Below are 27590 nucleotides of genomic sequence, written 5' to 3'. Positions count from 1 at the left end.
GCCCCCTGCTTGACTAGTCCTGCCTGTATCCGTCTGTCTCCTCTCACGACCCGTCCGCTCAACCCATAATTCCCAGCGACGACAAAACATAGAGGAGGCCAACAGCTGCAAGAGAACAATGTTTTGGCTGTGAAATAACTCGAAGGAGCGAGCGGCGGGATTCATTTGCTACGAGGTGGCCGTGATCGTCATGTACAAGTAAGTGTGACTGCATTTTACCATTTAAATTTGTCTGCGGTTGCGAAGATGAGGGATTGCGCACGAATGAAAGCTCCAAATGAAATCACAGCCGCTCAAGCGACAGATTCAGCGGCGAGCATCATTGTTTCTCCCGCACGGACCATTCCATAACACTGAGGCCACAAGAGTCGCTTTAATTTAAAACGATGCATGTTTATTTAATTACCCTTACAGTTAAAGCAGCCTCCGCGTGCTCTTTACGTCGCTTTTATCGTCGTATACATTTACAACAGAATCTCGACGGATTGTATTACTGTGTGCGGGCTAAAATTAATGATGTGTGCGCTGTGAATGGTCAAAATGTATCAGCCCTATGTACAGTGCACAAGCACGAGACGCGACAAAACTACACCACTGGCGTCCAAATCAAATAAACTGTACTCGCGATTAAATTTGGCTTGTTGCAATGGGGGCGTTCAGGGTTGTCGCGTGCAGTGTAGAAGGGCTGTTAGCTGTAGCTCTTTCATCTGCATGCTACTGTTTGTTAGCCTCGTTTATCACTCACTTCAATAAAACACTTCACTTTGCTTGTGCGTTTTAGTTGTATCTTGTGTATGTAGTGTATGCGTAAGCAGATATTTTCGCATTTATCACGATAGGTTTGTTTAAATTCGCGCTTAAGTTTTCCTGCCCCACTCATTCTTGTTAGTTAGCCGTTAGCTGCTAATGGAGTCATTTAGACGGAGATGTGTTTGGTAATTGTGATTAACGACTAGATTAACTCGATTTGATAAAACGGGTTAAAATTATACCAAGTTTTGCTCGGAATGAGAGGCAGACATACCAACCAATGTGAAACCGATGTATCAGTGTGCCCAAACTAGATTTTTAATTAACAAAAACGTGTGTATGATCATATCAACAACAGCTTTCCAATCACAATAGAGAACAATGCTGCGGCGCTCACAAAGCCAGGACTCCGTTTTCCCCCCTCAATGAAGAGTATTTAAACGATATTTTAAACGATATTTTTTAAATTACTTAATGTAAACAATTGAAAGAGAAAATCTTTTCTTTTTAGCGAGTATCACCAATCTATTGATGCTAAGGCTAGCTAAACGTTAATCGAAATGGTCTGGTTCGCTGGTCTCAATGTTTTATACATTTAGTTCCTTTTAATTATACGGATCCCTTAAATAAAACTACTGTTTGTGCTCCGTATTCTCTCTTTGATCAGAATTTGGTTGAATTGTTCTTCATTTCCAAGGAATTGATCACCATCAATTGATTTTTAATTCTGCTTTATTTGAAACAACCCTCAAAAGACTGATTAAAAAAAACAAAAGTTTTTTGTTAGGAAATAATTGATTCCTTTGTAGCTAAAGCTATATTGTAGATATGTTTGTCAAATTAATAATTATCATGACTAAGCATGCCAAGATAATTTGTTAAATCTGATTTATGCACATATCTTCATTTGCTCCTGTTTTTAAACCCACAGGCACAATGGTGGTTATTTGAAATTATTGATATTATTAGTGCTTTTGTATGGTTTTATGTCTGGTGGGTGCAAAAAAAAAATTAGAAATTCCTAACATTTCTGATTAGCCAGTGTAGTAATCTTGATAATAATTAATCAGGTAGGCCTCATTAAGAGAATGAATCGTTGTACACTATCTTTAACTAATCTGAAGAGAAATAATGGCTTTATTTGTTCAGAATAATCATATTTCTTGTAGAGAAATGGACTAGCTGAGTACTCCTTAGGCACCAGCTAATCGTCTATTAAACATAATTCTCGAAAATCACAAATTGATTTTCCTTTCAGCATTTGCCTGCCGTAGGCAACGCTGAATTATACTGTACTTTCCCCCTGAATATCTCACCAAATCTCAGTTACAATTGAATCATTAATGCATTGAGAACTGTAATGAAATGTAATGATAAATAAATTAAATGCAGTATGTTAATACATTTTTTGCTAAAGAAACAATGTTTGTTGAAGTTAGCTTAATTTGAAAACCATACTTGGTAAAAAAAAAAATGTTAATAAAACAAAATACAAATTTCATGTACATTTCATACCTGATGTTTTTAATTTACGAGTAATTGATTACTCTGTTTTTTTATGTGATAGAGTGCTTGACTGCAAAATTACTTTATATTAATGCTCGTCCCTAATTTCTTGTGTCTTCATAGCATATTTAATCATCTGTGCTGAATGAACTTTGGCCTTTTGAAGACCCAAACATGAGTATTATCCAGGACAAGCTTGGCAATGAGTTTTTACGGAATGGAGGCATGGACCCCAACTTCACCCCCAGCATGATTATGTTCAGCCATTTACCTCCAGTCACCAGTTTCACACGGCTGACTTCGCAAACCAGCATGGCGGATATGCCTCAGGAGATGATCCTAAAGAAAGAGCGTGACTCTCCTGACCATGGTGGTGGTTTTCTCCACAGTATGGGTATCAAACAAGAGAAGTTCAACGAGTTGGACTATCGCCTCCCAATGTATGCAACAGGAACCGGCACAGCAGGAGGAAAAAGCTCTGATATGCTGGACATGTCTCTCAGCAACCACCAGAATATGCTTCTGCATGATCTAAGCCTTAGTAATGTAAGTCTAATGGATTGAGGAATGTCTTATTTTATGGTTTGTCCTGTATAGTCTACTTTACTAAATCTCTTGAAACCGTGTAGCAGTATTATTTTGTTATTTTTTTAGTTTCCAGATTACATGTTTGAAGATGGCAATAATGTCAATCTAAAGTTAATTCCTACTGCATATAATGGCTCTTGACATATCATTACATGTTATTAAATGATTTTTGACTATTCTGCCTACAATCTGCCTTCCTAGTTTCATTTCAAGCCATTTTTATGATTCATTAGCAGTTCTCTGGCAGGCTGGGGAAAGACCCAAAAGAATCTGGACCTAGAAGAGGGAGGAGAGCAAATGGAGAAGGACCAGAGGGCAGAGATAGAAGGAAACAAGGGGATGCTGCAAAGGTGCATATATCTTTTTATAAGCCACTCTCATTTTTATCACTCAAAATTTCCTGTCAGACACTTTATTACGATGGCTACTGGCCGAAGCACAAATGTAATGAACTATGAAAAAGAAAAATGGTTAAATGTATTTTTATCATCTTTTGTACATGAATCGTGATGAACCTCGCATATCCTTTCCACCGGGTATGTCTCAAACATTTGGAATTGACTTGTATATTGAATATTTACAAGATTTATTTAATTATTTGGTTGCAATATAAAATCATAAATATTGCAATGATTTTAATGTTTTTATTTTTTTTAATTTGGCCATTAAGTTTCCAAAATACTATGGCAGTGGTAAACCTCATTAAAATGGATATAGATTTGAGATGTTCAATTGATTTCTCCAAATCAATTCTATAAACTGTCTGTTTCAGAGCAACACATATATGTTGAAGATCGCCAAAAAGCTGACAATTTAGAGAACAAACAAAAAAGGACATTAGAGAAGAGTTGATTGGTATAGCCTTGATGTTTTAATTAGGAATGCACCGATCCTATACCTGGATCGGAATTGACTCTAATACTGACATTTTTAACTGGATCGGGTATCGGTCCGACAAGCACGATCCAAATCCAATACTGCGTGTTAGTGACTCGTTACTGTCAAACTCCCAAGTATAGCATAAAAGCACCATTTAAAGTAGTCCGTATGACTTGTGCATTTTATTTAAAGTCTCTTGAAGACAAAAGATGGCTTAGTTCAAGAAAAATATTTTAGCTCAGTAGGTCCTTAATGCAAGTGAATGGCGATTTCTCTTTTGAAGCTCCAAAAATCAGAATAAACATCATCGAGATGACTCCAGCTGTTAAATTAATGTCTTTTAAACTGATACAACAATTTTTGGTGCGAAAAAAGATCAATATAGAAGTACATTTTAACTATAACACTTCCGGTAAACTTCACAGTAGGGTGGAGTTCACGGTGTCTTGTGTGACGTATTCACGTTGCCGTGATACAGACGTAATCGCACCATTCTAAGTAAAGAATCCGATAAATACAGATCTAAATCAAAATCAACCAAGCTGCTGTACAGCATTTCTTCTCAGTTGTAAACAGCGCTGCTCTTTCGACTGTCGCACGTCTCTCGTTTCAAATGCCAATGCGATTACTTCACATGCGCAAACCGCTCCTGATCAGAAGCATGATTGAGTTAAAAATAAAAAATTAAATATTTATCTTTTTTGCACCAAAAGCAATTGTATCACTTTAGAAGACATTCATTTAACAGCTGGTGTCCTAAAGATGACTTTTATGCTGGCTGTCTGTGATTTGTGGAGCCTCAAAAATCTATCACCATTCACTTGCATTTTAAGGACCTATTGAGCTAAAATATTTTTCTTAATTCATACACACCTGGGATATCATGAGGGTGAGTAAAACATGAGAGAATTTTCATTTTTGGGCGAACTATCCCTTTAACCCTCTGGGGTCTGAGGGTGTTTTGGGCCTTGGAGAAGTTTTGACATGCCTTGACATTTGTGCTTTTTCAGTTGCTTAAAAACACATTAATGGCTAAAGTTTGATAACTGTATTCACCACAAACTGGGCTACAATAATATGTGAGCAACATGTGTGTACATGTTTGTATTTTTGAAAAAATAACATTTATGCATGGTTTTTGAAAAAACTAAAAAAATTAAGTCATTGAAATAAGGCCATATAACACATAGACATTTGTCCACAAGACCTTTTGAGAACTGGATTTTGTAACCTAGAGTTTTTGCCATAAAATGATGTGAAAACCATCATGATCACTCATTCATACAAAACAATAGAGTAATTTAACTTTTGTAAGACACTTTTAGTGTTAGAAATGTCATATGCGAGGAGCCGTGAACTATCATGAATATGGATTGTAATTCACACCTGAGGACACAAAGACCCCTCCCCTGGGCCTATCACTGAGGAATGTTAGGAGACTTGATGATCAAAATCAAGTTTTAATTAAAAGAAGTAATCTGACTATATATACTCTTTACATAAAGACTACTTAATTTTAGACCTACACTACCATTTAAAAGAAGTCTCTTCTGCTCACCAAACCTGCATTTATTTAATCCAAAATACAGTAAAAACAGTGATATTATGAACAATTTTTACAATAAAAAAAAAAAAAACAGTTTTCTATTTGAATATATTGTAAAATGCAATTTGTGATCAAAGCTGAATTTTCAGCATCATTACTGCAGTCATCAGTGTCACATGATCATTCAAAAATAATATGCTGATTTTCTAATATAGGCATATTTAAAATGCATTTTACTCATTTACACCTGAACACATATTTGCAAGCACAAGCTTTGTTGATGATAATGAGGCAGCATAAACACTAGCTAAAATATAATCTAAACATTAATGTTATTTTAATATCATATATATATAATACAGCATACAATTTAAATACCTGCTTTTGCTAAAACAACATTTACATGTAACTAAAACTTGCTTATTAGGACATATTTCAAATGTCAATACTCTGAATCCTGGCTGGCAAGTCTGGAAACAGTCCCACTAGTAAAATATATATTGTTATATTATATATGTTAATATAAAATAGCATGTCAACTAATTAAAACTAAATTACTTACTCGTCTGAAATTGTATCCTTGGCTGGATCAAGTCTCTCTTCAAAATACAAACGTTCATCGGAGTCCCGCTCTTCTTCTGAGGAAAATGTGAACTCTTCCTCACTATCCGGGAGTTTTCTCACTTGTGAATCGTGCTGTCTTTCAAACGCGCAGAAAAATGAACGAACTTTAGTTTACAAAAGCACAAGATTTTGTTGTTATTGTGAGTGTAAAAAAGTAGACCCTTTATAGTCTCTAATAATGTCTTAAACTTATCTGTATGCCCAAAAATTATGGAGAATTTTTTGTTTCCGCTGTAATGACGAAAAAAATCGAGCCTGCCGTGCCGGCGACCCCAGAGGGTTAACTGACAGGGTTTCAAAAAATAACTGTGTTTGAAAAGTGGACTGATATCCTATTACAACCAAGGTGACAGAGTCCAGATACAAGTTGATAAAATGTGTAAAAAGAACTGACTTTTCTTCTGAAAACTTTCACTGTTATTACTGTTAATTTTGCTGCTATTTTATCTAGTAGACTATTTAAAAATAAATAAATAGGCTACACATGTTTTATGTAATGTTTTTTTGATGTATTTAATTTAGTCTAATTTGGATTGGGAGAGAATAAATGGTAACGGTGGATCCCAAGTTTTAATGTCTATGTGCTTTACTTTGTTGTTTTCAGTCAGTCATGCTTGATGGGGATGTTGGGCCTTTCTCTCCTAACTCTAAACCACACATATGTGAGCATTGCAATGCAGCCTTCCGCAGTTCCTATCACCTGCGCAGACATGTGCTCATTCACACAGGTGACAAGCTTTCTTTGCCAACTGCACTACAGTGGTCAGATTTTACATTCAAGGAATGTTTTTGGGGACTAAAATTTACATGGGTTTTTATTTTTTATTACAGGTGAGAGGCCTTTCAGGTGCAGTCAGTGTAATATGAGCTTCATACAGAAGTATTTGCTGCAACGGCATGAGAAAATCCACAGCGGTGAGTCTGAGCTTGCTTTTCTGGTAAACATACATTTATAGATGTCTATTTATAGTCTTATAGCAGAGGCAAAGCTGTCTTGTCATTGGCTTCAAAAATAAAGATGTTGCTGAGACTGTTATTCTTGCTTCATAGGGGAGAAACCATTCAGCTGTGACCAGTGCAACATGCGCTTTATTCAGAAGTACCACATGGAGAGACACAAAAGGACACACAGTGGAGAAAAGCCATATAAATGCGACACCTGTCTACAGGTAAGTCCGGTCAGATGATATTATCTACACTTTGGTGAATCCACACAGATCAGGTTTTTGAAGACGTCTTTGATCATTACGCCTTGCTGTTTTAAGTGTTGAGTGCAGAGGTGCAGCATTTTGAAGATGCTGTGTCTAATTAAAAGAAATTCAACTTTTAAAAATGCATGTCTGGACACCTGCATTCTGTTACTTTCGTTGTGCTGTGCCTAGTGAGTTTTTAACAAACTTATGCATTGGTCTGAATGCTCAAATGTAGTATGCTTGTTCTGTTACCTGTGAATGTAGAAGTTATGCTGAAGAAATGCTTTAACCAATATTTCTACTCCAGAATCTGAATTGAAACCTTTCTTTCTTGCCCGGCAGTATTTCTCACGAACAGATCGATTACTGAAGCACAAGAGGACATGTGGAGAAGCCATAAAGAAAGGACTGGACCCAGGAATGCTGGACCTTGGAGATGAGGACATGGGACAAGGCAGCTACCTACTCACTCAGGGAAACACCTGCGCCCCACCACGCAAGAAGGGCAAATCCAAAAGTGGCAATGAGGGAGGAGAGCGACGGAGGAAGAAAGGTGCGGCTGCGGGAGGAGGAGGACTCGGCCCACAGGACTATACCATGAACATCCCCAGTGGATCAGGGGCAACTTCTTCAGGGGGTCTCGCTGAGACAAGCATGGACAACCAGCATGTATGCACACCCAAGCTTGCTTTTAAGAAAGGCGGTCGCAAGGGAATTAATAAGGGTCCAGTTTCTATGGAGGAGGCCAACCAAGCCTCAGGTCATCATGAGCCGAAGCTGCTGACTCAGAAGCCAGGAAGTATGGACATGTCTGGAGCTGCAAGTATGGACAGTCTAGGCATCCTCCAAACCTCCAGTGGCCCCAAACAGGGTAGTACCAGCAGCAACTACGATGATGCAATGCAGTTTTTGAAAAAGAGACGATACCTGCAGGCCGTTAACAGCAATGACTTCAGCTCAGTCCACCTTCCTCAGCCGACTGTCATCCAGGGTGGCATTGGAGAACCCACACTGGCCTTACTTGACACCTCACCTCTGGTAAGTGTTGACAAGCATGACAAGTCAGGAATCCCAGATGATGTGCTACAGAGCCTTCTGGACCACTACAGCCACAAATCTGATGGCTCTCATCGTGATGTGACATTTGATCTGCAAGATCCACACCATGTGCAATTGCAACAGGCCTCCGCCGCCTCTGATCTGGGCCAGGATGAGGGATCCCCCAATGGCTCTGGAGACAAGAGTGGGTTGATGAACGAGTACTCAAAGTTCTTGCTACAGACACTGGAGAGAACCAGCCTCAACAGCAGCTTCATTTTAGGCCCATCCGGGCCCTTCCCAGGCCTCCTGTCATCAAGTAGCAGCACTGCTAGCACACTCTTCTCGGACAAGAACATCTACACCACCTCCCCATTGGAGTGTGCATTCGGACAGCCCGTTTCTTCCCCTCTTGCTCCTCTCTCCTCCTCTTCCCTAACCAAGTCCCATTTTGGAATGCTGGTTGGGTCTCCATCACCCTCTCATGCCTCACCCTCCTCCCAGCATGGCTTTCATCTCGGTGGCCTGGAGCCTGCCACACACCAGCAGCTTACCCCATCTCAAGAGCTCACCGACCAGCTAGACAAGCAGCAATCACAGTCGTACCCTCTTACAACTCAGGAGCTGACCAACGGCAGCAGCCAGAAAGACCAGCAGACCAAGAATGGCAGCTCTTCGGCCAATGGCACCAATGGTTGCTCCTCTAATGGCTCAGTCTACCCTCTGCCCCCACCTCCTGACCTTGCTACACTGGAGCCCTCCAAGGAAGTGGTGGACATGCGTTCCACCTACCAGATAGAGAACTTTGCCCAAGCCTTCGGCTCCCAGTTCAAGTCTGGTCGCCGTACCCCGCTAGGTTATGGTGGTGACCCGCGGGTAGGCATAGTGGAAGTCGACCACAGAATACAGCGGACTCCAGTGTCAGAATTCTCAGGGTATACTAGTCTGTTAGCAGACGTCAATGAGCCAGCTAGCTCAGGATCCAAAACCCCCACAAGCCAAAGCTACAGGTAAGGGTTTAGGTTGCTCACCTAACCCTGTTGTGTGGATGAGGGCTTTCTCCAGTGCTTCCCTCTTCTCGCTGATTAAAACTTTAATTATTACACTGCCATTAAATGTCCATAGAAGACTTTACCAGAGAAGGTCTACAAGACCTCAGATGCAATTTTCATGTTCTTCTTTTTAATGTGTTCTAGTCATTTGTTTTATTAGTGTAGTGGATGTAAGAATAGATTTAAATGAATTTTCAACAAAATTAGAGGGTAGCGAAGGACTTGCTTGGTTTTTCAAAAACGTGTATGTCTTAGCAATCATAGTCCAGATGTAAGATTAAGTAATGGACAATGATTTACAATAAAAACAGATGTCAGGGAGTGGCCCAGTATTCAACAGCAAAAAAATGTATTGTCTGTTACAATAATCTAAAGTATTACTCAGGAAAAAGCAGGAACTTTTTTTAATGAGGTGCACAGGCACCCTTTTTTAACCGGTTTACTTTGAAATGTCAGTGAAGCTTTGATTTCGAAATTTCTTTGAAGAGGAAAAACAGGTTAATTTGGAATCTGTGTGTTGACACTGGTGACTCTTTTCACTACTTTATGGTACTTCTAATATCAATGTGAAAACACTTGCATACTTTCATCACTAAGGGCCATATTAAACACATACAGGTAGACAAGTAGTTAGAGAGAATCATTCAATCGTATGTAGATATTTATTTGTAGCTACGTGAAACTACATTACTATTGTCTCAGGGTGAGCAGTAATTCTAATCCCCTTCTTTAAACTTTACTTTTTGTCAGCTGACAACCCTTTTATCTCTCAAGGAATCATATAAGCACTTTTATAAACCATTGAAAGCAAGAATTCAGATTCAGGACTCATAAAACTATTATTTTTTATAAAGAAAGCTGTGATTTTAAAAGTGGGGGAGGGAACGGCAGCTTTGCAGCCATAAAGGGCATTTGAATATTTGTATAACCATTGCCGGTATTGGTGATATTATTTTGTTACTCTAATTGAAAATGCTGTTATTGAATTACACAAATGCCACTTTTATGTGTCCTTGTTAGCCCTCAGGCTAAAAACAGGCTCTGAACATGTTCAGGTATCACAACCATTTGACTTGGGATGAGTAGCACCAATTGGAATTCTACCTCCTACCTTGTGATGAATTTAATGCCTGGCAAAATTGCAAGTGTACCTTTTTGTTGCAGAGAGAAGAACCCAACTCAATTACTATTTTGTAATGCATGAATCGGGAGGAAAGGACCTAAACCTGTGGTGTTTTTCTTTTAAAATATTATTTGTTTTTGAGCATTAAATCAGGATTGAAGCTGATTACTGAAAAAACTTTGGGATAATGTGTTTCCTTCCCAATGCAATGCCCTTGGATAGGGTGGTGGGTAGCATTGTCTTCCACTGTTTTTGAGACTTTGCTCTGTCCAGTGTGAGACCTGTCAGAGGTCCTGTCCTGTTTTTTTCCTGCCTTTTAGAGAGTCCTGTCACAGAGAAATGCCATAGCTGTGATGAACAAAGTTTGAATGCTGCACTCCAAACTCGTTCCATGCTTTTATAGAAAGGAAAAAAAAAATGCTGGATATAAAAAAAGAAAAGTGGAGAAAAGGATTGACCTTTAAATACCTCATATCATTGTAAAATGAAAAAACCAGGGACTTGTGTTCATGTAGTGGAAATATTGTAGTATACATCAGCTTATTGTATAATCATATAATGCCACCTGTGTTTACAGTTCAAGCTGATTTGTTGGAATACAAATGTCTTTTTTTTTTTTTTTAAGCGGTGATGCCAAGCAGTGTTTAATTGTAGAATGATACCTAGAATATAAGGATTTTTGTCTCCCGTTTTCCCCTTGTTTTTGTTATTTGCCATGTGTTTTGATATGATTTCTATAAAAACTTTGTTTACAATAATGTACAAAAACACTAAAAATTTGTTTGTTTTCTTTGTTTCTGATATGCATGATTTTATTTGATTTTTTCTTCGTTTATGGCTTTCCTCTGATCATCACCATTGCACCAAATGTTTGTAGCATATGCATCCCCGACTTCAGCCTCTTTTATGTGACAGGGCTGTACATGTCAGATGAATTTATAAATGATTAGGTAAGCCAATAAAAACCTTTTGTTATAAATGTTCAACGCAAGTTTTTAGGACAGTTGATATCAATTTTAGATTTTACAGGGAAAGAATAGCATCAATAGGAATGTTCAACCATGATGTCAATTTTTTCCGGCAGAAGTCTAATTCACCATGGATTGTTATGGGGTTTTATAGTGTGTTTTTTTTATTTACTCACAAGGTCTATGGTAAACATTACTTCACGATATGTGGACATTTTGTTTTTCACAAGCAGTATCTCACAAAAGTGAGTACACCCCTCACATTTTTGTAAATATTTGATTTTATCTTTTCATGTGACAACACTGAAGAAGTGACACTTTGCTACAATGCAAAGTAGTGAGTGTACAGCTTGTATAACAGCCATTAATGTCTAAACCGCTGGCAACAAAAGTGAGTACACCCCTAAGTGAAAATGTCCAAATTGGGCCAAATTAGCCATTTTCCCTCCCCGGTGTCATGTGACTCATTAGTGTTACAAGGTTTCAGGTGTGAATGGGGAGCAGGTGTGTTAAATTTGGTGTCATCGCTCTCACACTCCCTCATACTGGTCGCTGGAAGTTCAACATGGCACCTCATGGCAAAGAACTCAGAGGATCTGAAAAAAAGAATTGTTGCTCTACATAAAGATTGCCAAGACACTGAGCTGCAGCATGTTGGCCATGACCATAGAGCGAAAGAAGTTAGGTGCATGTGCTCAGCGTCATATCCAGAGGTTGTCTTTGGGAAATAGACATATGAGTGCTGCCAGCATTGCTGCAGATGTTGAAGGGGTGAGGGGTCAGCCTGTCAGTGCTCAGACCATAAGCCGCACACTGCATCAAATTGGTCTGCATGGCTTTCATAGAAGGAAACCTCTTCTAAATATGATGCACAAGAAAGCCTGCAAACAGTTTGCTGAAAACAAGCAGACTAAGGACATGGATTACTGGAACCGTGTCCTGTGGTCTGATGAGACCAAGGTAAACTTATTTGTTTCAGATGGTGTCAAGCGTGTGTGGCGGAAACCAGGTGAGGAGTACAAAGACAAGTGTGTCTTGCCTGCAGTCAAACATGGTGGTGGGAATGTCATGGTCTGGGGCTGCATGAGTGTTGCCGGCACTGGGGAGCTACAGTTCATTGAGGGAACCATGAATGCCAACATGTACTGTATACTGAAGCAGAGCATGATCCCCTCCCTTCGGAGACTGGGCCGCAGGGTCGTATTCCAGCATGATAACGACCCCAAACACACCTCCAAGATGACCACTGCCTTGCTAAAGAAGCTGAGGGTGATGGACTGGCCAAGCATGTCTCCAGACCTAAACCCTGTTGAGAATCTGCGGGGCATCCTCAAACGGAAGGTGGAGGAGCACATGGTCCCTAACCATCCGCCAGCTCAGTGATGTCGTCATGGAGGAGTGGAAGAGGACCCAGTGGCAACCTGTGAAGCTCTGGTGAACTCCCTGCCCAAGAGGGTTAAAGCAGTGCTGGAAAATAATGGTAGCCACACAAAATATTGACACTTTGGGCCCAATATGGACATTTTCACTTAGGGATGTAGTCACTTTTGTTGCCAGCGGTTTAGAGATTAATGGCTGTGTGTTGAGTTATTTTGAGGGGACAGCAAATTTACACTGTTATACAAGCTGTACACTCACTACTTTAGATTGTAGCTAAGTGTCATTTCTTCAGTGTTGTCACATGAAAAGATATATTCAAATATTTACAAAAATGTGAGGTGTGTACTCACTTTTGTGAGATACTGTATATCACAAGCTTTCATACTGCAAATGTGAATTTTGAAGCTGCCGTGTGATTTTTATTTTTTAAAGTATGCAATTAAATATTGCTTTAAAATTAATGTTTGAGGTATGAAAGTCTGTAATATATCAATAAGGTTTATATAGTGTCTCTATATTAACCCAACAGTAAATTATGCAATAAAGGAATAGAAATTAAAACTGGAGAAGTAGATCTAAACATTTTATTTTTATTTCCCCTGAAGCTGTTTGCAGGGCATACATAGATATATATATATATATACACACATTTACATACAGTTGAAGTCAGACGTTTACATACACCTTAGCCAAATACATTTAAAATTCCTGACATTTAATCGTAGAAAACAATTCCTGTCGAATTACTCTTAGGTTAGGTTACTTGATTTGAAAAATGTGAAATGTCAGAATAACAGTAGAGAGAATTATTTCTTTCAGGTTTTATTTCTTTCATCACATTCCCAGAGGGTCAGAAGTTTACATACAATTTGTTAGTATTTGGTAGCATTGCCTTTAAATTGTTTAACTTTGGTCAAGAGCCTGACCGATATTAGAGAAGGAAAATTGACTGATTACCGATATGGTGGACGATATAGTTAATTTTTGAGCTGGAATGAAAACAAGTGTTTTCTATGAGGACTTGGCACCGATATGACTGCAAAGGTACTCAGAAAGCTGCTTTCTTAAACAAATATTTTTGTTATGTAATTATAACTAATAATTGACATTATTAGTATTATACATTTTAAACAAATTCTAGAAATGAACACAGAAAATAAATAAAAATCGGTACTGTATGTTCAGTATCGGTCAGTTGCTGACCATTTAAATAAAGAATAAATTCAAATAAAATAAATATCTAAATTAACATCAGTAGAACTATTTTGTTTCAGTCAAATGCTGACTATTTTAATACTGCCAGTCAATTAGGGGCAGGTTGAAAAACAATAAGCATTTTACACTTGCCGAGTCAGATAAACGGCAGCAGCGGTGTTACACCATATACAACTTCAGATGAAACGTTCTACGGTGGTAAACCAGACTTTTAAATATTACATTTTGTAAAATCAACAACTGGGATTGTTCGGTTGAAGGGTTAAAAACGGTTAAAAATACAGTGAATCATTTCTGCATCCCATTTTTTAAGCAAATTCCACTAGGAATTTTAAGCAACGTTACCTAAAATAATGTAAATGGCTATGGCCAAATGAATGAGCTTCCATTAAAAAATGTTTACTTAAAATACTGTGCCACCCAACTAATACATTTTAGGTTTTTTAACCCTAAGAGTCCCAGTTTACCCAACTATGCATTTTAAGCTAATTAGTTCAAAAATCTAAGCTCAATTAGTTCTAGGTTCTGTTAATTTACATTCAATTAACTTTGACATTCACCAGTTGTCAGTTATTTCTTCAGGTTGTTTTATTTTAGTTTTTTAGTTTAGTTTTTATTGTTGTTTATACATTTACAAACATTGATATTCATGCTCTCCTAGAACCAAAATACGTTCTCAAATACAAAAATAGTAACAAAATCATGACGATAGACAAAAAAAATGACTCGAAGAATTTCAGTAAATCTAAATAAACACAATTCAAAATGCATTTTAACAGACTGCACACTGCAGAAATATATGTATGCAGGAGAAAACTCTGAACTAATACTGTAATAAAAACACCAGAAACAGTTTGTATTTATAAATGAAACTATTCATTCAAAAGATCTTTTCAACATATCTAGACATTGCCATCATCAAGATGCCACACCATTTACTGTATCAGCTCAAAAAAAGAAGCGAAAGCGTCAGCTTCTTTGGGTAGCTGATGTGAAGGAAATAAAGTAGCCCAAAAAGTCAGTGTTTTGACAAATGTCCCCAGCTCATTTTCAAGGACAATCAACATCCAGTGGGTTGAAAGACAAATTTTGCTCTTCCTGCTCCAAAGTGTTGATGGCATCTGTGCCTTTCTGTGCTATGTCAAGCTCCTCTTCCTAAATGCATAGAAATAATCTGTCAGAATGTATATTAACAGTTTCCAATTTCCATTTTATTTATTTGCACAATTAAATATTCTCAAAATCAATAATTACAGAGTAAAAAGAAAAGTGATGCTTAAAGGGATTGTTCACCCAAAAATACAAATTCTCTAATTTGCTCACCACCATGCCATCCCAGATGTGTTGGACTTTCTTCTGTTGAACACAAACAAAGGTATTTAGAAGAATATCTCAGTTGTGTTTGTACATTCAATGCAAGTGAATGGTGATCAATAAGCACATTAGTGGCATAAAGTAATCCATATGACTCCAGTGGTTGAATCCATGTCTTCAGGAGTGATATGGCGGGTGTGGTTGAGAAACAGATAAATATTTAAGTACTTTTTTTATTATCAATCTCCACTTTCACGTTCATATTTGTCTTCCCTTGTTTTGGTGAATTCACATTCTTTGTGCATTTCACCACCTATTGGGCAGGGAGGAATTTTCATATAAAAAATTACTTAAATATTGATCTGTTCTCACCCACTCCTAAAATATATCATCTGAAGATTGGATTAAACCACTGGAGTCATATTCTTTAATGCTACATTTATGTGCCTTTTGTACTTTAAATTCCATTTAAATTCCATTGCATTGTGAGGACCTACAGAGCTGAAATATTCTTCTAAAAATCTTAATTTGTGTTCTGAAGAAAGAAAGTCATAGACAGATGCCATGAGGGTGAGTAAATTATGAGAGAATGTTCATTTTTGAGTGAACTATTTCTTTAAGTAGCACATGGGGGCCACATTGTCCTCCTGTTGAGATACAATGTTCCACATTGATTTAGTTCTTGTATCTTTTAAGCCCAGAAATAGTTGTGTTCTCATTCTAATGCATGATGCACAATTTTCTGAAGTTTGTGAAATGTTGATACTTTTCTATATTTATAAAGGCTAAGCATAATTATACATTATTTTATCATCTCTACTTTCCAGGAAATTTATTATACCAATTAACACACTCTCTACATCAGGGGTCAGTATTATATATCTAAAAAAAAAATGTTTTACAATTCATTTACATGTACACTTCAAGTCCAACATTTTGATGCCAATATGCTTTTTGTCCCACTGTTTACGCTCACTTTAGACCAAACCAACTTCGTTTACATTAATGCCTCATCAAGACGGCATTGGTGGAATTATAGTGTATTTGATCATTTATGCGTGAACCCGCAGTAGCGCTCAAACATCAGCTGCCTGTCAATCTAACAGAAGCTACTGACGTCAGGAAATAAAAAGTCAATCTTTTATATTTTATCTAGATCAACCAACCAGTGGTTGTCTTGCTATCGCGATCAATGTAATGAACACCCCTGTTATAGATGTATAACATGGGCTACATATATAAAACTACTCAAGTCAAGTCAAGTCAAGTCAAGTGTCGATATCGTCAATATCGATCTCTCTTTTTTTTGTTTTCAGATAAACATAAATATTGTTTTATCTCCCAGCCCTATTGATAACATTGCCTTAATCTCTCACATCTACCAATAATCTCAGTGATCGATAGTTAAATTACAGGCTACATTATAGACACACAGAATCTAGTAAGCAAAAATATGAAATTGACCTCAATATGTTTCTTCAAATAAGAGGCAGGATTAATGCTGATATCAGGCTTGAGCAAGTTAAACTCACATGACACAGTCAAGCAACTTTTTCCCTGCGAAAAGCCCTTTCAGGTGTTGAACTTTACTTGAGGCATCCTCCACAGTTGGCGCCAGATCTGCAGCTGCTGTTCAAGTGTGTGATTTGATTGGATGGGATTCACAAGACGCTCCCTAGCCAATCATGTTGATAGATAAAAATAAAATCAGGATAGGGAAGTAGAGAACACAGACGGTGGGATATATAAAAGTATACCATTTTTAAACTACTTAAAAAAGTACAATTCCTGAGAAAAACTACTTAATTACAATAACGTGAGTATTTGTAATTCATTACTTTACACCCCTGCAAACAAACACACAATTTTGCATACATTCTATATTTTTGTAATATTAGACTAATTATTTAATTTACAACATCCAAGGAACAAAGTTTTTTACAGAACAGATTGCTTTTATTACCTTTCCTTGCCATGTTCATTTCAAAGTGCCATGTATAAATAGGGACTACCCAAAAAAAAAAGTATTTTTCCATGCCTTGCAAAATAACCCTTCCATGGTCTTAAGAATCAAGTCCCAACTTTGAACCTACAGGGTCACATGATCTTAGTGTAATTTGAAAGCTAATGATGGAAAACATGTTATCATTAAAAGTCAGGAACATATTCAAATGATGATTTGTTTACAACTCTTTTATTGCTGAACTGCATTCATATATCTATATGTGGATTATTTACCCAGTCGCGCTAAGAGAAACTAAAAAGTAGAACATTTTGTAGAAAACAACCTAAGGTAAGATATGATATAGAGTTTGTGGCTATTTGGGGCTCACAGAATCAGTGATCGGAGCAGACATGAGATTGTTTTTTACATTTTATTATTAACTTTTTTTTTATTCATCATTTCAGTTTGAAATTCTTTTGATGATTATTTGAACAAATATTCCAATAACTAATCATTTTAATTAGCATTTTTTTTCCTTTTTTAAAAAAAGGTGTTTATTTGCTTATTATATCTCAATTGAACATCCTGACTGCCCTAGTGGAACAGATGAGACCAACACTACAGCAGAGCTAACCTGCAGTAAATCGTTTGAACAAAGGTTACTTTGAATAGAATTCAATTAAATAAAAATAAAAAATGAACACTTTTTGAAGACGCTTTTATCCAAAGCAACTTACAGGGCATTCAATGCCACCCCTTGGCCTGCTAGTGCCATGCTCTACCAGTTGAGCTGCAGGAACACAGTACTTGTAAACTTTGAGGATGGTGATCATGTCAATTTTAATGATGATCATCATATGGTATCATCAATCAAAACAGCAGTCACAAAGTAGATGCCTGTATGCCCACAATTAACTGGTAATCCTTCATATCCTCAGCATTACAGGAACAATTTCATGTATTTTATTGAGTTTAATTCTAACCAAATAATTGTGGGTGCAAGTTCCATTTTCTTACAGCACCAATTATGTCTAGATGGTGTCTGATGAAACTCTTGATATCACATTATGCACATGACAGACCAGCTATGCTCAGTTAAGAACATTTGTATGTGCACCAATAACCTAATTGTCTCTCTTTACTGGCTCACCTGTAGGTTTACACCAGTGTTCTGCTCTCAGCTGTGAATACCACTGTCTTTCCAGTCCTTAGGGCAGAGCCTGCTACTGGCCTGATGGCTTCACTGTGGCCAATGACAGCTGGTCCTGTGTGGGTTAGTGCAAGGAGAAATTTTATTGCATTTTTAATTTAAAATCAGTAAAGGTTCTTGTGAAACTTTAAACATTTTGTTCCATCTTACAATACCAAAAATGTTTGTCAGCATTACCCTTAATTTATTAGATTAGAACATTGTGACTAATTTTGCAGGTATGTGGTCTATCTGCAGACTAAGATTTGTAAGATTTGGGGAATCTGTGATCATTTCTGTGTGGGTCGACCAGGCACACATCATTGCAGCTGTGTCGACTCAAAATGCTTTTAATGTAATATATGCTGTGTTTCAGATGAGGAAGAGTATGGTGGAGAAAATATAACACTCCGAAAGGGAATCTTGAGCATAATGAATGTCAAGACCTATTCATCTGATATTCAGGACTGTGAGTGATACAAAAATGCTTCTGCATACAAAACTATTGAACAAGCTACTGCTTGATCTAAACAATTGCAAATATTATTGATTATTTATTCTAGTCTTTTAAATGAATCAGATTTACTGCACTTAGTCTTAAAAAGACATGGTATAGAGTTAATGACAGGTTAATGTAAGAATGATCATGCTCAGATACATGTACTATAATTTAAATGTTGTTTACCTCTGTTCAATGCATCAGTATTCAAAAGCGGATGCAACCTGATTACAAACAGCTGCTGCAGTCACTTCTGTTTCCCTACACCTGCGTCCAACCATGTGTTCGGCTGTCCCTATGGCAGGAAGCTGCAGGAGGACCAGAGGGACCGTGTGAAGGATGACTCTGAGCCCCACCAGATAATAGCTGTGAAGACTATGCCTTTCCATGTGATAAGGGCCGCTGTGTATCGAATTCTTTCCGCTGTGATGTGTGAGCAACTGCATTGACAAGACAGATGAAGCCAACTGCACAGACCCTGGTTTGTAGTCTCATGTAGCCAGGCCTCTGACTAAACAGCATTTCAGCCATGACAACTCAAGATTTGGCATGTTAATGTGGGTATGACATATTTATATGATATTGGCCTTAGCGGACTAGATCTGCTATGCTGCTGCTGCTCAAGAGGAAGCACTGAGACTTGCTTCTGCTTGAAAATACACATACTGAGTATAACATGTGGATATGCTGCTGCTGCCAACAACCACATATAAACAAAACCTCAACAAATCAGGGAAGCTGCACCAAATGCATAACTCGTAAAGACAAAATACAACTCCTCAACTAAGCAGATCTATCGCCAAGACTTGTGTATTGCTGCCGCTCCGAAGAGCCATGTGCACCGTGTATGCTAGCTAGATGTGCTTTGGCCACTGGCCAAATGGCGTAAAACTTATGAAATAAAATGTCTATGTGTGCCTGAGCCTGTTGGCAGAATATTTTAAATGGCTTGTGACCTGGCTCTTATACGTACCTGGGCCAGGAAATCCCAGGGTTAATTTAATTGATGACGTAGACTAGCTATATGTGGAACATTTAATCTTGTGACTTAAAGCCTAAGATATCTGTGTACAGGACACGTGACGCAACTTTCAACATCAGCAAAGTGCTCTAGGACTGAACGCAAGCAGCACCATTTTTCTAACTGCATCTTTGAATGTGCAGAATGCGCATGCGCCTGGAATTATTTGCACTAATTAGTGAGTCCACAAGGTGGCAGCACTCATTGTTAAGTCATTGCTGTCACGAAGAAGCACTAGAAGAAGATGCAATCATGATAAAAAACAGGGGACGAATGTGGAAACAACAACAGTGGATGTGCATGCGAAGAAGTCCTGTGTGAGAAGGTCAGGAGATGCCTGCATTTGTATAACTTGAGTTTGAAGGAATATAAAGACATCTTTATGTGTCTAAACTCCTGAAGAAAAATAGTCCAGAACCTCTCAGCAGTCATATCGTGTATCCACCAACCACCTGTATATGTGCCCACAGTGAATTTATTTATACTTTGACAGGCTGTCCAAAGACACTAAGCGTTCACGTCAAACTGAAGTATATTTTGGGATAGCGATGTGTGCCAAGACAAATTTAGTTAAGGCTTGCCTTATTAAAGATGCACTTCTGTGTGAAAAGCTCTGCATAATGACCAAACAGTGTGCTGCAGTGATACCGTCTTATCTGCAAAACTGAGCAATTTATATATAAGATAAAGAGAGACGCAAATTGATTGGCTACCCATTATATGTCAAAGGAATAATAAGCTTACACCATGCAAACCAATTGGCTTAACATATCACATGTGAACAAGCCAATTGGCTGAAAGATAGCAAATTCAAAGAACCTATCAGCTTGCCCCACATAGAGTTTTATAGCTTAACTTTAGTCATAAGTTCTGGTCTATAGTGCATCTAATTATGTCCTAGAACCACTCACCAAACCTGTAAAGTGACCAGCCACAGTTTGTTCAGTTTTTACAGTACATGCAGTTTAGAGGCAGGTTTGTACATGTGGTTGAGGTTTATGCACCTGCTTGTGGATTTAACTTGCTATAACCTGCCTCAAACAAAATTCTGAATATCTTTCAAAGATTTGATGCCACCAACCTGACAAACTTAGCCAAATCAATGATAATTTTACCCTCAAAAGATCTCGTTGTATCAACTCTGTATTTTGTAAAGACACTTCATTTCCAAGCGGACTGTTAAGAAATGTCTGTGTGCCCTTATTTCCAATCAAATTAATATTGCTAGATCGAGAAAGTAGCTTTACAGTGTTGTGTGCAATATGCATCAGACAGTCAGCAAACGGTTTGTCTGTGGGTGTGTTGTCTAAAACTGAGACAAGTACGTATGAGTCTATGAACTTCTATGAAAACTCTGTTACTCCCCTTTCACATTTTTATCAGGGACAGCCTGCTCTCCATATGCCTTCACTTGTGGCAACAAGCACTGCATCCCTGCTAGATGGCTTTGTGATGGGACTGATGAGGATAATGGCCACACTCGTAGTCCAACCACCTGAACGTCAAACCTCTTCCCTTGCACCAATGGAAACTATATCCCAAAATCATGGATGTGCGATGCCATCAATGACTGTGATGATGGTTCTGATGAGAGAGAGTGAAGTAAGTATTGAAGATCTTGTGAACCATTATCCCTTTAACATATTTTAAGTTTATAATTTTAAATGAACAACCATTGTTTCCCTATTTTATCAGTTTCTAGATTCCACTATCATCACCTGCAGGCCGGGCTATTTCCTATGTCCAGATCACCGCTGTATTCATGGCTCATATGTCTGTGATGGAGACCAGGACTTTTTGGATGGCTCTGATGATAAAGACTGTGGTAAGACACAGTCGATCGCACATTTTAGGTGTCAGTATCCACTCTAAAGATCTATTTAATTAACACAAATAACATGAATGTTGTGTGCTTTTGGTAGAATACTACTGTGGAATGTACGAATTTGCCTGTACCAGTGGAGACCAGTGTACGAGTCAGAGCTACTGCTGTGATGGAGTTTATGACTGCAGGGATCACTCAGATGAGATTGGCTGTCATAATTTGTGTTGTTTACAATACATTTAACTTAGTGATGGGAAGTCTGATTCATTTCCACAAACAGGTTCTTTTGGACAATTCATTTCAATGAACCGGTTCAATTAATTTTAGCATTTATTTTACGTCATCACGTAATGAGGTCACTAGAATGTTATTCTAACATACAAAGTATTTTAAGTTTGCATTCTTTTAGGTTTTATTTTTCACAACCTCTTATATTTCTCAATTTTGTTGCCATGCCACAGTTTTAATTATTTTCAGAAATATCACAAAGTGTCATTTTATTTTGATAAGGCATTAAATGCAAACGTCACTTTTCTGTTCTGATCACTGATCTGTAAGCCCCAAATAACTTCAAACTTAATATCAAATCTTACCTCGGTTTGTTAGCTTTTTAACTTGTTTTTGAGCTTGCTTGGTTAAATAATCCAATTTTGTGTCAGAAAAAATATGACAAAAAATCATTAGCAAAATAGGTTCTCATCTATTAAAGATGAAATGTTACACATCATTGTAAAGCTAGGATTCTCTGTTTTCCCGTGACTCCTAGATTGGGCTTCTAGACATCTCAGAAGTTAAGATATTCAGCAAAAGAGAGTGAAAACTGTTAGCATAAAAATAAGACTTGTCTATGGGTGACCGTGAGTGCTAAAATGTGTTAGAGCACAACCTACATTTTAGATCAGTATAACGTGATGGATGATAGAGGGAAAGTTATTTTGTTCTAGTACTTGCTGCCATCCAGTGGAATAAAATAAAACTTGTTGCTCGAAAATAGAGGACACAGAACTGAAATGGCATGCATTTTCTTTTAGAAGAAGAAAAAAATATGTTGATCATAAAATTGTAAACATATACAATGTTATTATTAATGATTGTAATAATGTCTTAATATGTGGGGGTTATCTGTAAAATGAGACAATTTTTATGAAATTTGTCCACTGTATGTGTGAACGGAGCTTTTAAATTTGAGTGGTAAAAGAGGTTAAGTCAGTGTCCATTTCCTGTATAGTGGGTTTACAGCTGTTTCAAAGTACTGTAGTATTTAACCTGTCTATGAAAAAAAAACGTGATCGTTCTGTTTACCATGAAACTAAAGTTAAATCTTTTTCTCAGGGCTCTATTTATAGGAGTAAGACAAACAGGGCCAATCAAACTTAATTTGCACCATCATTGGCTCCCCCTCTTGTCTCGCATTTGATTGGATAACACGAATCATGTACTACCCAATCCCTCAACTAGTTATCTGCCATAAGTCTTGTATTTTGAAACATATGACACCAAAACTTCCTTCTAATGGCTATTTCCTGATCCCAACAGCTATGTTCATATGGATGGACAGAACAGACACAGGGCTATAGCTTGCTCCATGCCTCATGCTTACGCTTTGACCCTGTTTGAAGAATCTGTATTCTGGACTGACTGGAACACCCACACTATAGAGTGGGCCCACAAGTACACCGGTGCTGACCGTGCTGTCATGGGCAACAACACACACTGCCCAAATGACATCCACATCTACTATCCTTACAGACAGCCATGCAGTAAGACTATATTAATTTCAACTTACAACAGAAAGTTCAATTATAGTTGTTTGAATGTTTCTTTTTTTATGTTTCCTTAGGTGAGAATCCTTGCAATGACCATTTCCTAACCTGCAGTCACCTGTGTCTGATTGGGCCAGGTGGCACATCTGCTACATGTGTGTGTCCAGGTCATAGACTGTAAAAAAAGATGGACGATGCCCTTTCACTCTTTTCCATTGGTGAGAACTGAAGCCTCCAGTGTCCCGATATGGCGCTGACATCTTGGGACTTGAGTCTGCGCAGTTACGATTTCGGGACCAGACCTGCGCAGTAGTGAGCAGGAAGTAAAGCCGCAAAATCAAGGCCCCGCCCTCACTCTCGCTGGATCAATCGCAAGCACACGCCCCTGCACTTTTGACTTATGATGGTGTGAAATTATTAATTATAGAAATTTAGATATTAAATTTAAAGCTCCAATCTCCTCAGTCCTCCGAAGATCCCGTAAAAAAGTCAGTTGGTGCTTCAGTGACTACTTCGCTCAGAGAACCTGTCAATCACAGCTGTCAATCATGATGTCACAGCACCGTTTTTATAGCATCAAATAACTAACTAAGAACAAACTTATTTAGAAAAAAAACACTTGAAATTACATCAACATGATAGAAACTACAGTAAATGACAGAAACTATCTTTGGAAAAAAAATGTGTGAAGTGTAATTTAATTGTTTAGTTGGTCTCATGTCCCGTTGAATAACATTGGGAGGTGGAGTTTATGACCTATACTAGGACCAGTCACCGGGGGGCGATCGAGACGTTTTGGCTTCACTTTTGAGGGCTTGTGCGGCACACTTGGTCCAGATCACTTAATTGGTCTGTCTATTGGCTTTAAAGACTGCTCCAGCACTCAGTTCCACTGTGGTGGACTCCTTATAAGCGCTCGCTCTAGCACCATCTCTTCAAGTGCACAAATTTGTCTCGACTCACGCCAAGGCAAGGATTCAATTCTCCCTTTTGAGTGGCAACGTGAGGATGTCATTCAAGAAGTGTGTAGCTCCATGTATGTGGCTTAATGATTTATGTCATCTTTAGAGAATATTTGAATATCTGAAGGCAAAAAAACTCAGTAGAACTCAAATGGGTCACACAAGTTTTGTGGTTTATGCCACGATAGAGAGAAATCTGATTTAGTAGCTCAAGTGATCCCGCTTTGCGCTGTGTCTCTGAGCCTGCTGGGCTTCCTCCTGGAAGATCATGTGAAACACAGCTGCCTCGTAATTTTGCTTGGGCGGCCACCGAAAAATTATCAGTGCCTGAAAAACTCTGTTTCTTTTATTGTCTCTCAAATTTTTACTGGTTTATCTTGTCTTCCAGTATATCACCCACCCCAATAGTCCAATTCATCCATTTCAAAAATAAATTAATAATTCAAATGTTCATTTTGTAAAGAAATTCATAGGTAGGGACAATTTAATTTGTCAACAAAACAAATTTAAAGCATTTAAGCACAAGCTTTTAAATCAAAAGCTGTTTCAGATTGATTAAAGTTTGATAAAATAAAAGGCGTTTTACTCTACTTCTCAGTAATTACACTTTGAATTAAATAAATGAAAACTATGTGATAACCCCGATGTGATAACCACCGCTGTGTGCCCGGCCGATGGCACTGTGATGGGAACAATGACTGTGGAGATGGTTCTGTTGAGAGAAACTGTGGTGAGTTTTGCATTTGGTCATTCAGTAACTCTCAGGGACATCTGGGGCTCTGCTCATTTTAGAGCAAGGTGTATTTAGTTCTTTGTCGCTAACAGCTTTGTCTGTGCGCTCACAGAACCCAGACCTTGCTCTGAGAGGGAGTATCACTGTGACAACCAGCAGTGCATTCCAAGAGTCTGGATTTGTGACTATGAAAACGACTGTGGGGACAATTCCGATGAGCGGAACTGTGGTAAATTGAAGTCAACATGAAATCAAAATTTACCCTGTTTACTTTCTCAGTACACTTTCCTGGTCTTATTGTGTTTGATTCATCAGTATATGTTATTCTAAAGAAAAACCGCGGGTGTCCAGCACACCAGTTCCAGTGTGACAACAAGCTGTGTGTGAACCAGCAGCGGGTGTGTGATGACTTCAAAGACTGTGGAGACCACTCAGATGAACAACTCAGCCTCTGCTGTAAAATGATATTAGAAGAAAAATATGAAATTATACTATTATTCATAATTTTAATCCCTACATTTACAGTGGCCCTAAGAAGTATTTGAACCCTTGCTAGGTATGTTAAAATGTCTTTGCATTATACAGTATAACAAATATTAAACCATGAGATGTTTATTTCTAATAAGTCTTGCACAAACACACTTCTTAAGCAAAACGATAGTAAAATTAATGTAATGAAAGTGATTTAAGTGTCCTAAAGTGTCCGAAATGATTTTGGGGCCATTGTACATTAATAATAATATTTGACTCTTTAGGATACATTATTAGTTTAAGTTTAGTTGAAGGTCTTAAAAAAATCTGAGCTCTTTAAAAAAAAATGGAAGCACTGAATTATAGAAATATCCTTGTGTATCAGGACCTGTTTTGTGATCAGGGAACATCACTTGTGAAATGCCAGCCATGTTCCGCTGTGACAATGGCTACTGCATTTATAGTGGTCTCATGTGCAACATCTCTTTTTACATCCACAGTTGCCATTGTTCTTGGAGTAACAGCAGTTGTAGCTATTTTCCTGGGATTACTGATATATTCTGCCCATAAGAAATAAAAAATCATGGATGCTCTGCATAACATCAATCTACATCAATCTACATCAATCTAGATGCATGATTTCATGCATCTAACTTCAGTAGGCCCTGTTTCTGGTGAGAATGAATAAAAATGTCTCATTTATGAGATAGAGAACATACAGTACTCTGCAGTTAAATACAGTTACACTACACATACCTCATTAAACCTATTGTTTAACATAATTGGGGTGGTTTATCATATCAAACAACCCACCAGAATCCAGAGAAGATAATGATAACAAAAACATACCCAAAGAGGGTTGAACTTATCCTGTTATCCATGCATTTTAAACATATCCTGTGATTACATAATTATTTGCTAAATTAATGGTGTCTTGGTTGGTAAAAATCTGACAATATACATATTATTACAGCAGAGGCTTGCTTTTAAAAAGTTGAATCAAAAAGTTTCATACTAATTTGAAGATGTAGGTTCATTTGCCTTGTTAATATCAACATCTTTTGATCTCTGGTCAAAAACAGGAGTACAGTACATCGATAGAAGTGGAGGGAGCAGGAAGCAGTTTTGAAAACCCTGCATACAGTGATGAGGGAGAAACAAAGGGCTATCCCGCCACCCCTGCGACTGTAGTGACTACAGTCATCATCGGGCCTGCCATAGTGTGTTTGTTACTGCCCTCTAGTGGAAGAAACATTGTACTGAATTTAGTCTGTTTTGTATAGTTCACCAAAAAATTATATTCACCCTCATATCATTAAAACCTGCATTTTTTTGTTTTGTGTGCTGTGTTCCATGTATTCAACAGTTATACAAGAGCTTTTTGTTTGTGGAAGATTTTTAGTGAATACAGTCACACAAATCTATCATTTGGCTTCAGAAGTCTTGGAATTTAGAAAATTGACTAATTAAAGGGGTCATGACATGGTTTTTTTTATTGTATTATTATGTTCCCTTAGGTGCAATTATAGTATTAATATATTTTTTTTTAAGAAAAACTTTTAAAATCTAGTGATTTATGACCTTTTCCCACCCTGTTTCTCATCCTCTGATTCAAACAGTCTGTTTTGGGGGCGTTTTCCATTTAAGACTTCAGTGTTAACGCCCACTGTTATGATTGGCTAACGTCAGTGCCTATGTATCAATTATTGACGCCCCAGCCAGAACAATATGCAAGTAAACTAAGTAAAAACACTGTGATTATTCATAATGAATGAAATTGCGCTTTAAAAAGTAGTTTAAAGTTTAAAATAGATTAGGCCTACTTACAGTTTAGCGTCGTCGTTGTTCCCAGAATAGTCGGCACGGACTTATCTTTGAGCAACAGTTTTCTGGCAAAGCCAGCATCATATTGAGATTTGTTCTCAAAACAGTCATCCTTAAAATGTACAGAACAAACGCTTAAGTTAACACTGTCGTGACTGGAACGTCCGCAAAAAATAAACTGC

At 37.8% G+C, this 27590-nt stretch overlaps 1 protein-coding gene across 7 annotated transcripts; it reads left to right on the top strand.

Moving 5' to 3' along the window:
* Positions 1-76: 76 nt before the first annotated feature.
* On the top strand, positions 77-27083 carry LOC127633844 (zinc finger protein 281-like). 7 transcript variants are annotated; one of them, XR_007969262.1, is made up of 16 exons: positions 77-198; positions 2380-2802; positions 3078-3194; positions 6498-6621; positions 6725-6808; positions 6944-7062; positions 7429-9134; positions 18278-18394; positions 18687-18779; positions 19114-19290; positions 21214-21432; positions 21526-21655; positions 21753-23415; positions 23496-25342; positions 25446-26258; positions 26667-27083. XR_007969262.1 is itself a non-coding variant. In XM_052113194.1 (7 exons), exons 2-7 carry the CDS (start codon positions 2431-2433, stop codon positions 9136-9138), a joined length of 2523 nt encoding a protein of 840 aa, XP_051969154.1. In that variant the 5' UTR covers positions 77-198; positions 2380-2430; the 3' UTR covers positions 9139-11402. The 7 variants fall into 7 exon arrangements, 2 of the variants coding, with proteins under 2 accessions (XP_051969154.1, XP_051969153.1); XR_007969263.1 differs by having other exon boundaries at positions 23496-25569; positions 26085-26258; XR_007969264.1 differs by having other exon boundaries at positions 3081-3194; positions 23496-26258.
* Positions 27084-27590: the final 507 nt, after the last annotated feature.

This window comes from Xyrauchen texanus, chromosome 40 (genome assembly GCF_025860055.1).
Source record: "Xyrauchen texanus isolate HMW12.3.18 chromosome 40, RBS_HiC_50CHRs, whole genome shotgun sequence".
Classification (NCBI taxonomy): Eukaryota; Metazoa; Chordata; class Actinopteri; order Cypriniformes; family Catostomidae; genus Xyrauchen; species Xyrauchen texanus.
Note: the sequence above shows the minus strand (reverse complement) of the source record. Positions and strands in the feature narration are given on the sequence as shown.

What these genes read in the sequence shown, in the direction of transcription:
- LOC127633844 (XM_052113193.1), top strand. Translation starts at nt 2,431, where the DNA reads ATGAGTATTATCCAGGACAAGCTTGGCAATGAGTTTTTACGGAATGGA. An exon ending in AACAAGGGGATGCTGCAAAG is followed by an intron (nt 3,195 to 6,497) that starts GTGCATATATCT and finishes TGTTGTTTTCAG; the next exon opens with TCAGTCATGCTTGATGGGGA. An exon ending in ACATGTGCTCATTCACACAG is followed by an intron (nt 6,622 to 6,724) that starts GTGACAAGCTTT and finishes TTTTTATTACAG; the next exon opens with GTGAGAGGCCTTTCAGGTGC.